The 13,506-nt window shown below is 39.7% G+C and overlaps 1 protein-coding gene across 5 annotated transcripts in view; it reads right to left on the minus strand.

Moving 5' to 3' along the window:
* The window catches only part of CHCHD3 (coiled-coil-helix-coiled-coil-helix domain containing 3), a 130,985-nt gene that overhangs the window by 89,398 nt on the left and 28,081 nt on the right, over positions 1-13,506 (minus strand). For all 5 annotated transcript variants that reach the window (XR_008430914.1, XM_053942577.1, XM_053942578.1 and 2 more), the window contains exon 4: positions 5,696-5,840. Coding sequence is in view for 4 of the 5 variants with exons in the window: in XM_053942577.1 (XP_053798552.1) it covers positions 5,696-5,840 (145 nt within the window). In the remaining variant the exon portion in view is untranslated. The remainder of the gene's footprint in view (positions 1-5,695; positions 5,841-13,506) is intronic.

Here is a 13,506-nt window from a genome sequence, read left to right on the forward strand (position 1 = left end):
ATGTGCTTCCCAAACCTTAAATCTCATGTTCAAATACAAGCCTTTAGTATTGTTACTGCCATAAATTGTGAATTACAGTCTCTGCTTGTGCTTACTTCTCCAAAAGCCCTCCCTGCACCAAGCAATCCTGTTTTGCCTCAGGCTGTGTAGTTTACCTCAAATTATTTCAGAATCATCTAAAAAGATTCATTTTTCTATTAAAATGATGAATGAGCTAAATGAGGTATGTAATAAATACTGCAGGTTTGTAAACAGACTCTTCTCCTGAGAGCTAATGCCTTAACTCATTTAATTCTTCCCCCTGGTATTTCCTAGTGAAGTCATCCTTAAAATATGGTTTGTCCAGGCCTGGTTGGAAAGAGCAGGAAGGGTCAGGATTTAATCTGTTTATGGAAAATAGGAAACGTCCTCATGACAAAGTTAATGAATTGAGGACAGGAAAAAATAAATGCACCCCAAAGGGGAGGTCATTGCCCAGCACTGACTGGGACCAGTCACTCCTGGGTGATGGGGAAAACACCAAACCAGTTCAGGCACAGAGGGGCAAAAGACTCGATTTTAACAACCTGTATATTCAATTATGACAACAGGTCAGATTTCCTCCTCACATAACTCAACACACTTCAGCTCTGATATGGCCAGGAATGTATTTTGTCTATTGATTTCAGGGCTCAGACAAGTAAAAGAACTTCACATCTCAAATAGGATTTTGCCAGGGAAAAAAAAAATCTCCGATAATCTGATTATCACAGTGACCTAAACTGCAAAAAAAAGAGTGCTTTTTAATATAAAGATACTTCTACCAAATTGATTTTTTTTTTGAGCGAGGAATTTTTCATAGAACTTCTTGTGCAGAAAGTAATTTACAAAACAATGAGATTCCTCAGCACCACCAGATTTCACTCTCAAACAGGTGCTTCAGTGAAAGCCTGGAACAACACATGGGCAAATAGATGTAATTGTATTAGTATGGATACAGACTTCTAATGATAGCAATAATCAAATTTTTATGTTCTGGTTCCAGCACATGAACAGAACAATATTTCTGTGCCTCTTCAAAGGGAAATGAGACTTTAATGTCATTGGCAGCTCAATAAAACCATTTTCTAACATAAAGGCTCCTAATGACAACTCGTTTCAGTCCACACAGAGGAGCAAATGTGTTCACAGTACACTCCAGGTCATTATTAGGAGATGGAAATACAACAGGTCCTTTGCACTTTGGATAACTATTGATTTTCTACTCCATATTCTCCTCGTCTCACCCTGACTTTCATAATGACTCAAGTGATGGAACATCAATAAACTATTTATGGCAAAGCCACCACATTGAAAGCCACTCTACAAGACTGTGCCCAACTCAACCAGGCCCAATTTTTAGATTTGTAGCAAAAATCTCTAATAATAAATATGGCAGAGAACAGGTCTAAGTGATGAAATATAATTAAAGTGTTCTTGGAGCCATCACAAGGACCTTCAGCTTCACCCTTTCCTGCAGAGAACCAAACCACCATCAAAATTCTTTATGGCTGGACTGAAATAAAAGATTTGATTTATTCTGAAGCCCTTTTTCAAGAGGAATGGGCAGAAAAAAAACATCATATCCACACTAAGTGTGTGGAAAAAAAGGAAGTATTTTTAACCAGCTGCAGTTCTTGACTTCAAGCACACGATGCACTTTGTCCTTTGGTTGAAATCACACTGAGATGCTTTGCAAATGTCACAATTCCAAAGTGAGTAAAGCTAAAGGAACAAAACCACCTCGTTTGGTGGCAAGGCCAATTCAAGCAGTTCTCATTTTGCCCCCCTGACAATTGCCCTCCACACAGACTCTGCAATTTCCTCAAAGGAGCTGGTTTTGGAGTTGTCATAAAGCAGACTGGCTGCATTTGGAAAGGGCTGCAGGATGGCTTTGTCAAGTATTTGCCTCAGCTCATATCTGCACTGACACAACAGAAAAGGAGAAAAGAAGAAAATAAATAAATTCTTCACCATCAAAGCACTCCTTGCACCCACCTCTGACGTACTGGGAGCCCCGAAAACAGCCAGGAACAGCCCTGAAGATGAGGGAAAAGTAGAGGGAAAAAAAAAAAAATATAATCTTGGAATTATAGAATGGTTTGGGTTGGATGGGATCTGAAAAATCATCTCAATCCACCCCCTGCCATGGGCAGGGACACCTTCCACTGTCCCAGGCTGCTCCAAATCCCATCCTTGGACACTTCAGGGATGGAGCAGCCACAGCTTCTCTGGGAAAACTCTGCCAGGGCCTCCCCACCTCATTCTTCCAGGTTCAGCTCATTCCAGGATCAAATATCCCCCCGCCAGAGATGAAGGAGAAGCCAGAGGAGATCCAAGACCTCCCCAGCACCTGGAGAGCATCACTTTTCCAAGACACAACCCCAAATCTGTGGGATGAGGAAAGCCAGTGGCATGTAAAGGATTGCTGCAGGAATCGACAGCAGCTGCCTTAATTTCTGCTGAGTTAAGCACCAAGAGTTGATTAAATCCTCACACTGACCCCACAAGGGATTTCCAGGGTTTGGAAATGTCACTCTGAACAATAATTTCTACATTTGCTGCCAAAAATGTCAGAATTATTGCTTTGCAAACCTCTGGATCGCCCCAAAATATGTTTTTGCAGGAGCTGACATCCCACCTGCCACCCCCCCCTGAACTGAGGGCACGTCCTGGGACATGTCACAGCACAAAACTACTTCAGGTATTAACACATCATTTCACCCTTTTTTTTTAAAACACACACACATCCTTTTTTTTTAACACATAATTTCATCCTTTTTTTCCCCCTCATTTGTATAAAAAGCTGATTCTAACATTTGGGATAACACTATAAATTTCTTCTTTCTGAGATTATAAGCAGCAGCTGGTATTCAAATTCTTCAAGAATGGGAAATGTGACTTAATTTTACATCTCTTTATTAAAACCTGAATTAGCACCCTTCACAAAGGAAAACTCAAATTCTTTCTTCCTCACCATAATTTCTTTTCCTTTTACTCTATTTGAACAATTTAGCAGCAGCAAAGGAATTTATTTTGCCACTGACACTGCAGGAACACTTTTGTTTTTCTCCAAGAAGAGTCTGACAAATCAAACCTAGGCTCCATAAAATACAAACCTGCTGTAGCAGTTTACTAGAACACAGAATTCTTCACAGTACCTGACAAAGAATACACAGAAATACATTTCCCTGTGGTACAGATTTTGAATTCAGCTTTGATAGAGGAAATAAATGTACAGGTTAGGGTAAGCAGTGAAGCCAAAGAAATAAAATCTGGCCAGTTAAAGGACAATACAGGAGCTGACTTATAGGAAAGTGAGAATTACTCAATATTTTCATTTTTAAGGAAACAGACAAAACCTTACTGTTATTTTTCAATCTTAGAGTACACACTTCAAAGAAAGAAAAAGCTACAGTGGAAATGGCAAATTTGCTGGGGTGGTAACAATCCTGCACCCAAGAACCACCAGGTATTTCCAGATTTCACAGATGGAACCAGGAGAACTGATCAAAACTGAGATGACACAACTGCTAACTTTGATATTCTGAAGCAAGTGGAAAATTAACCAGCAAAATAACTAAATAAAGCAGTTTCATATCTGTAATAAGGAATTTCTCGAGCATTTGGCTGAGGAGAAATCCAGCTTGTGCTTCCCAAAATCACCACAACAGGGAGAAAAAGATGCAAACCCCCAGTAATTATGCAAATAATAGTCTCCATTATAAATCTTCAGCTCCTCATTAGCTCCAGGCCACAAAACCCTTATCTCTCCCACACAACATTAGGAAACCAAGGATTTAAAGCATATAACTAAGGCTGTACCTTGGTCATAATTCCTTTCCATTCTCCTTTGTTCCCATGTTTTACAATGACAAAATATTCAACATTTGTTTACAACACTGAAATTATTCTTCAACAATAACGTTACCACAGAGGTGAAAAAGCATCCAGAAATGGCTGGAAAAAATACCAGCACTGGGGTGGAATTGGCTTGGTTTTAAATTGGGATTTGGAAAAATAACATGAACATCAGATTTTAAATCCCACAGCAGAAACAAAGCTATTGCTTATTGAAGTGATTGATTACAAAGATACCAACCCATAAACCTTAAAAACTTTGGATTTTACTCCAGATTTAGAGAGCCCAACAAATATTTATGTTGCTGCTGACATAAGTAATTCCCATTTATTTTCACAGCAATGCTCACATTAAGTATTTTAAACTTTTTGCCTTGAAAATAATGATTTCTTTAGTATTCACACTCAAGTATATTTATGTTTTTAAAGCATATTCCCACCTCAGACAGCAATGATTATTGTTAGAAAGAAGAGTCAATAGAGACTCACTACAGCAAGCAAACACTCTGTAGAGGAAGTTATAAATCTGTCAGACATTTGAAATGGACTGAACTGTATAATGTCAGTTTTCTGAGGAAAATAGCCAACCATATGTTCCAATTTCCTTGTCAGGAAGGTTTAATACATCAGCTCTAACGAGAGATTATTCAAAAGAATTTTTCACTGAGCTGGTTCCAAAGTTGGAAACAAGCAGCAAAACCCCTTAAAAGAAGGCTATTTAACCAAAATAAAATGATTCGCTGCTACCTAGCCATGAAAAAAAAAAAAAAAAGAAAATAAATAAGAGATCTGTTCTCCTCTTCTACCAATAGCCTGAGGAGAAAGTTGCTTGGAAAATCTGTGATTTCTGTAAATATCTGAAAATAAGAGCCTGAGAGGAGAGATGTGGGACTTCATTTGGCTCTTCAACATGCAGTTTATTGTATCCAAGATGTTAGAGCAGTCCTCTGGGTGACACAGCCACACCTACAGCTGTCAGCTCCAGCTGTAGGCAAGCCTGAAGACCCCTCAGTTTTGCTTCCATTGCATGATGCATTTCTCTTTGCTGGGCATCTTAATACATGATCAACCAACCTATTCCTTTCCTCTCACCCACAGCCTGTCATAACCACTGGCATTGCCATATTTACATGATCAACCAATGTATCCCTTTCCTCTCACCCACAGCCTGTCATAACCACTGGCATTGCCATGTTATGGGCAATGCTATCCAGTCACAGGAGTTACAGTTTAAGCTCAAAGTTCTTTTTCAGTTTTCTTGCAGTGGAAAATTCTTCTTGGTAATCTTAGAGTACGCATTTCAAAGAATGAGCAAGCCACAGTGGAAATGGAAAAGATCTGTTTGGTGGTAACAAACCTGCACCCAAGAACCACCAGGTATTTGCAGATTTCACAGATGGAACCAGGAGGACTGATCAAAACCGAGATGACACAGCTGCTAACTTTGATATTCTGAAGCAAGTGAAAATTAACAGCCAGATAACTGAACTTTTTTCTGCTTGCCACATCAGCATGTCTTGTTTGCCTGTGGTGTCTTTCTGCTTGGTAAAAACATCTTTTTGTTTGTGGCCAGCTTATCCTTTGCTCTAAGCCATAAAACCTCTTCCCAACTCGACTTAACCTTTGCCTTCTTAGTTGTCCAGCAAGACAGGCTCAGCAATGCTCAACTTGCACATCTATTATTCTTCTATATCAAAACTCGCTTCCATCTCTGTTTCCTTCTCAAATTCTACATTCAGAGACCTTTCTGCCAAGCACACATAGCTGTGAAACTTCCTTGTCAAACTTCCACCCCTCCCAACATTTGAGGACTCACAAAGCGCTGAGCCTTCTGCCGCTCCTCCTCTGTGGCCGCTCTCTCCCGAAGGATGGCTCGAGTCAGGTGCTCGTTTGAGGAGATCCTCTCCCGTTCCAGGAGCTTGCCAAACTCATCCCGAACGTACATTTGTTCTTGTTTCAACCTACAGGAGGTGCAAGGAGATTTAGGCTGAGAGAAAATTCAAAATCTACTTTCCACATGTAGTTTCAAAGTAGACAAGTCACTTTAAAAGATGTCACAAAAATTCTTCTTACTCTTGGCTTCTTAAGACACTTAAATACAAATAATCACTAAAAGAATCTAGAAGTTTATTTCAAATTGAAGTATCAAAATCTGAATACACAAAAGTTACAAGTTTTGACATCACTGTTCATTAAATCATAGAAATTAAAACTGATTCAATTAAATATATTTTATTTAAGATGCAGAGAACAATGTTGGTTAGCTGGGTTTTCATCTGGTTTTATGGAACCATTTTTTCCAGGAAAATCCTTTTCCCAGCAGCCAAGCAGGCACTCAGTTTCCACCTAAAAGCTTTCCTTCACTGGGGAAGTGCTTTCCTCCCTCTAAATACACCATAAACCCAAGGACTTCATCCATTTCCCAAGCTCCACGAAGATCGAAGAACCATCATCAACCTTTCCCAGCGATCTGAGAGGAGCAGAGAAAATAGTTTATTGAACTTGTTGGAACAGAGTTAATAAAAGTAACTCCAGGCACGGAAAATTCTCAATATTTCTATGTCACAAGCCATAAACAGATTTGGAACCTTCAATGGAGTACCTGAGACAAGCACACCACGTCTCATTTTCATGGAAACACTCAGTGAATAAAACTGGTGTGTTGTGACACCGAGCATGGAACTCAGAGCAGTAATAGAGCTATGAAACACTGGGTTTCAAATAGATTTTTGGTGTTTTTTTCTTTTTTTTTTTTTTTTTTTTGAAAGAGTGATGGAGAGGAAGCTTCAATATTCTCAGTGCATTTATCTGTTGTCAAGGGAGCTCTGGAGAACAAATCCTAATGAGTCGGGTCACTTTGTAAAAGGTACCAGCATTAGAGCACATTAGATTCTTCCCCAGGGAATACATTTAAGTGAGGTAGGGAGGAAAAAAGACAATTACAAGATGTATTACTTCAGTGCTCAGCTCCAAACCCTCTGAAATGCAGCAACCAACTGGGAATCTTTATAAAAGTTTATTAAGCTGCATCTTCAATTACTCCAGCTAAAAAAAAAAAAAAAAAAAAAAAAAAAAAGTCAGATTATGCAGACATGGACCAAATTCCATTAAGTGATTTCCCAAGGTCCCCCAAATTACTCCAGCAGGATTGATATAACAAATCCTTTTTACAATCATAACAATCCTTCATACAGCACAGTCAAAACATGCTGGCTGTCTTTTGGATTGCAGAAATCATGTTTTCTCTAAAAAGGAAAAAAGTGTCAAAATAGCAGTCTCAGCACCTTTTTCTGGTGAGCAACAAAGAGCATTTAATGCTTCCCGAGACTGAAGGAAGATCCTTCCTCATCCTTCTTGGATTTGACCTCCTGCAAGTGGTTTTCCCTTAAAAATGTCTCTTCTTTATGCTGCTGTACATAGCAGAGTCATTAAAAGATATGAGATATATTTTACAGATAAAATAGCTGAAAAATGCAGCCAAAACTTTCCACATTATAAATGCTGAGAAATTAAAAAATAAAAAAAACCTCATGAACAAAAAGCACCCAAAAAACCCCAAAACAAATCAACCCCACAATACTCAGATATTTATATTTAATTCTTTTTTACATCAAATTAGATCTTCTCCCTAATCTCTCATTTAAATCTAGATCAAGTCACTCAAGTCACCTCAGTCAAAGAAAATGCATTTTACTGTTTGGATTTTTTCCTCCCTTTCCCTTTCCTTGCAGGGTGTTCTGCTATAAAAGAAAATGACACTATTTCATTATCAAATTTTATACAATTTAGGCCAAAAAGGAACTTTTTAATGCCCAAGACGGCTCCTGGCAGCACCTTCAAGCAAAAATTTCAACTCTGTTTTATCAACTCTCACCCACATTTGTGTGACCAGGTTTGCACAACACAACCAGTTAAATTCCTCAAGCATCCACCAAACTTTCATTTAGGGCAGTTTTTACTCCCAAAACAAAATTCCTAAACAGCCATCTCAACTGATTGAAATTCAGCAGAGTTTTTAACAAAATAAGCGGGATTTTGAAGTAATTTTCATTTATTTGAGTTCCATAATTGGGTGGCTTGTAGGAGCTTAATGAAACAAACATTCCCAGATCCCGCTGATCGCAAACAATTCGCCTGCATCAACCTCCAGTAGGGTTTTTTCCTTGGCATTACAAATTCATTTTCCTGGCGTTCAGCATGTACCAAATAAAGGCAAACATCAGCTGGATCTACCGTAATAAATTATATTATTATGTAGGCAAAAGCAAAAAAAAGAAAAAAAAAAATATATACATATATATATATATATATATATATATATATATATATGTATGTATGTGTGTATATATATATATATTTATAAACTTGTCACTACTCCAGGAATTCCACAGGAATTTTTCAAGGGACATTTTTAATTACAGCAGAGATAAAGGCTCAAGTTAATGGTTCTTGTGTTTGAGCACAGAACTCCAGACAACAGAGAGCATTACACTGATCATTTATACAGAAAGGATGTTAAAAAAGCTGCTGAAGCAGCAGAAAAGCCTGCTGGCTATACATTTTCCCCACACAATTGATATCTTTTTGAATAAAATCCTTCTAAATAATTATGAAATACTGCTTTAAGAAGTGTGGAGTGGCTGATTTAATGAAGTGTGGCATGCAAGGCAATCACTTCTCATGGTGCTATTGGAAAACACACATCAAGCATTAAGAAGCAGCTCCAGTTAAAGTCTGCGTTAACACTTCACAGTATTTCATTTCTCAACTGCTTTATAGCACACAACAAACACAAAAAAAGCAACAATTCCTGCCTTTCCCCAGCACTGTCGTTGAGAACGTCAACGCTCTTAACTTAATGCTATGAAGAAAATCTATATATCTGTATTTTTTTGTAAGAGGATGGGTAAATCCTGACAAACCAATCACCCAGGATTTAGGGATCTCAGAAGATTTATTCCTGTCGGAGGGGCATAACAAGAATTTGAGTAGTTTTGTTATCATATTGTCATATTTAGGCTCCACTGTTAAGACAAATTTTTGAGTGTTTTAGTCCTGAAGTCACTTTAATCAAAAGAATGTTTGCAGTACATTCCACCTCTAGATCAGATTTGGCTCACGTTGAACACAAAAGGCACCACATCACCTCAAGGAGCAATTACATAACAACAAGCAAAAAGAATTCTGGAAGATACTCCCATATATAAAAAAATATATAAATACAAAAAAAATTAAAATCGATTTAAAATATAAATATATAAAAAGCCAGGTTTTGTTAAATTTGATTTTCTGAGATGTGGGCAGGAGGTACAGAAATCAAATCCATGTGATCAAACCACCCATTCCAAACTCTTCTCCAGCAGAGCTTCAGACCAAAGGAAAAATACTTCACCAAAATAATATTTCTGCTTCTGCATTCCATCTTTTTATTCCTCTATTTTCTTTCTAGAAGAGCACGGAATGTGGCATTTGTTATTGTACAGCTTTTGAACTATCAATGTCCTACATGCAAGATTAAGCACAAGAGAATTTACCTGTGAATTTATCAAATATTTCAGTGCATTATCTAAAACAGACTGAACCACTTAACCCACATCTCTTAAAATCAAGCAATAACAACATAAAAACACAAAGCAAAACAAGAGGAAAAATAATTTCTCAATTAAGTCATGACTAAAAATTAATAACTGACAGCCATCATATCAAGTCGAACAGGATAAGAGAAGCCAAATATAGAAGTGGCTCCACTTTCCAATTAGAAATTAGAATTTGAAACACAGAAATAGAAATTTCAGGCTCAAAGACAGCATCTGTGAGGGCCAAGGATTTCTGTATCACAAGAAATACAAAAACACACTCTAAAAAAAACAAATTAATAAAACTTTGCTGCACTCCAAGCAGTTCCCATCCTTTTCACATCTAGTTTTTAATTAAGCTCAAGAAAAGCAAATTGTTAATTTTGCCATGTGGATTTATGGCCCAGGACTCTCCTCATGCCCAGCATGACCCCTGTTAGCCACAATAACAAGATGAGTAATTTAATTCTAAATCCACAAGAACTCCCTCTTTTGTTTACTTCAAAATATCCATTTCTGTTGTTCTTGAAAAACACCTGCAGATGTTAATTAAGAAAAAAGCACCTTTTAATTCAGAGACAACAGCAACACACTGAGAAAAGCTGAAAAATATTAGTTTTGTGCTTTGATGGCCACTTCACGGTTTATTCTCCATTAATCAAGAATCCACAGAAATCCAAAACTGGCAAACAATACTCTTAGAGAAATACAGTGATTTGTCATTTCCAGCCCTTATTTTCAGATATTGGAAATTTATTACACTATCAAAGCCGAAGCATTTCCTTTTTGCTATTTTTTCGGGGCAGTGATTACTTGCCAGTTGTTTTATCTTTATTACAGTCTCCAAGCTACACAATCTGATGGATCTGTGACGTTCCACCATAAACTCACTCAAGCCTAAAGCATGAACCGTGTCATTTTTCATTACTTCCAACCTAGCAAAAATCAAAATATTCCCTGTTTCAAAGTCCACTGTCAGGAAAATCACCCTGTCCTCTATGAATCAGGGAAAAATTTAACGAGGTATCATTCAATATGGAACCCAAAAACTCTCTCCAACTGGAGATAAGATACAACACGAGGAGGTTTTCTGCTTTCTTGGACCCCAGCAAGCTCCTTAATTCCTCCTGACGGGCTCGCAGAAGATCCCAAAAATGTTTTGAGCAATGAGTTTAGGCCACGCTGCAATATTAATGAGTGAACGATGTTTGTGAGTTTCAATATTTCATGAGCGGAACGCGGGATGTGCCGCGGAAAGCCACGGCTGGAAATCGGCGGAGCTGACGAGGAATTTGAAAGGATATGAGAGATGTCAGGAGAACATCTCCCAGCTGAGCTGAGCTCTGAGAGGTGTGAAATGGAGATTTCTCCGACTCCATCTCACCTGTCGGCAAAGTCGGGGAAATTACCTCAAGTTCATCTGATTTTTACAAACACGTAACTAAGGACAGAGATAGGGAAGCAAATTATCTGGAAGGTCAAGTCTCTGAAAACACAAAGAAGTTCTTCAAAACTGAAGTTTCTACCACTGTTCACTCATTAAAAACATTATTCTCCACTCACATAAGACTTTGCACAGCACAAGTGACAGGAGCTGTTCCTAACATTAGTAGCAACCACATTCTTAACAACTGTTCGAAAAATTCACTTTTAAACCTTTCAGATCATGCAAGTAATTAACAGAAAATATCATTTTTCTGCACCTGAAAGCCCTGGTATCAAAAGGACATTCTGCCTTCACATTTTTGGTGCTCCTGTTGCTCAGCCTGGAGAAAAGGAGGCTCAGGAGGGACCTTCTGGCTCTCCACAACTCCCTGATAGGAGGGGACAGCTAGGGGAGAATTTGGGATCTAACCCCAGGGAACAGGGACAGAAGGAGAGGGAATGGCCCCAAGCTGTGCCAGGGGAGGTTTAGCTTGGATACTGGGAAAATTTCTTCATGGAAAGGATTGTCCAGCCCCTGGCACATCTGCCCTGGGAGTGTTGGAATCCCCAGCCTTGGAGGGATTTAAACAACTTGAAGATGTGGCACCTGGGGATGTGGTTTAGTGGTGGCTTGGCAGTGCTGGATTAATGGCTGGACTCCGTCTTAAAGGAATTTCCAACCTAAAAGATTCCATGATTTCAAGATTCCAAATCCAAACCCAAAATGCTGAAGCTTTAAGATCACAGGAATATATGAACTCAAAAAGGATCACACAGCTCATTAAACCCAGAGTTATCATCATTTCATGAGGCCTTAGTGCAAAACCAGTCAAATGTGACGACAGGGACCAAATTGGCCCCACTTTACCCACCAGACCCAGCATCATTAAAACTCTCTGACAAATCCATCACAAGTGACCAAGAGCTCTTGTGACTCCGGCACAGGCAGAAGAGGGAAGAGATCACACTTCTGAGCAGTTATGCTTGAACTTCACATTATTAAATTTAATGAGAACTCCATTGCTTTATTCCATATCCACTTCTTCCTCAGGCTGACTGCTCCTCCTTAACATTTGCCATACATGAATATAAATTAGCCCTTGGTTCATTATACACGGTACTGAGAACAGTGAAGTGATTCCAGCACTGATCCCTGAGCTGGCACTGACCTTTTCCCATCCCAATAACCCCTCCCTCGTCTTTGTCCATCCCACATTGTCACACAACTCCCACATGGGTTTGGAACGTGTTCCACAGCAGAGACACGGAGGGGAAGGGATCAGGGATATCTTTCTTCAGGCTGAACTCCCACCTGGAGTTCTGTGTCCAGCTCTGGGACCCTCAACAGTAGCAGCCCCTGGAGCTGCTGGAGCAAATCTGGAGGATTCCATGGAGCTGCTGCAGGGCTGGAGCCCCTCTGCTCTGGAGCCAGGCTGGGAGAGATGGGGGTGCTCACCTGGAGAGGAGAAGGATCCAGGGAGAGCTTTCAGCACATTCCAGGCCCTAAAGGGGCTCCAGGAGAGCTGCAGAGGGACTGGGGACAAGGCCTGCAGGGACAGGACACAGGGAATGGCTTCCCACTGCCAGAGGGCAGGGATGGATGGGATCTTGGGAATTGGGAATTCCTGGCTGGGCTGGAATTGCCAGAGCAGCTGGGGCTGCCCCTGGATGAATGTCCAAGGCCAGGCTGGACACTGGGGCTGGAGCAGCCTGGGATGGTGGGAGGTGTCCCTGCCCCTGTGGAATGAGATGATCGTGAAGGTCCCTCCCAACCCAAACCATCCCATGATTCCATAATTCCATGATGTCTGTTCTCAAGCCCAAGCAAACACTTAAAATACAATTTTAAGCATTTCCACCTCGTCCCACATAACCATCACTGCCTCAGTTGCCCCTATTTCAAACACCAGACTTGGCACATCACCCAAACACTCAGTCCAAGCCACACCATCCAGCAGAACAGCCTCATTATCCCTCTGCCTTTCCCAGCTGCCTTCCAACCCCAGCCTAACATCTGTCAAAGGAAAAATCCCTGCTAATGGCTGGCCACGTGATTTTATGTGCCAGTCCTTGATCAGCAAGATCCAAGACTCATTTCAAATCTCAGTTATCTACTCAACTTACTCCAATTAATTCAATTTATCAACAGCACTTCCATGGACAGCTTGTGAACACTCAGAGCAACAAGGACAGTGACTCTTGTCAGTGGTTGAGTTTTCTTGCAGATTCCTGAGTTGTGGGAGTGTTGTTGGGGCAGTGTTTGGTGTTGGAAGGAGGAGGGGTGAGTAGAAAGGGGGGCAGGTTGTTTGAGGGGATTTTTAATTACACTTCATAAAGCCATTGCTTTTAAAATATGTGCATTTAGATCAGTATTATATAGAGGCAAAATAGATGAGCAAATTCCCACTTTTATGCCAGAGGGGCACGGAAAACCCGAGTTAGAATTGTAAAACTGCTTTACATAATTTGTGTATGTTTAGCTAGCCACATAACTCTACTTGAAATTACTTTCCAACTTAATATCCTTCCCCTTGGGATCTGCAAAAGCAGTCCTGGAATTACGACAACATTAATTATCCATTAAAATGAAGTGACAGTTAGGAAAAATTTTTATTAGTATCATTAT

Source organism: Vidua chalybeata, chromosome 5 (assembly GCF_026979565.1).
Source record: "Vidua chalybeata isolate OUT-0048 chromosome 5, bVidCha1 merged haplotype, whole genome shotgun sequence".
NCBI classification, from domain to species: domain Eukaryota; kingdom Metazoa; phylum Chordata; class Aves; order Passeriformes; family Viduidae; genus Vidua; species Vidua chalybeata.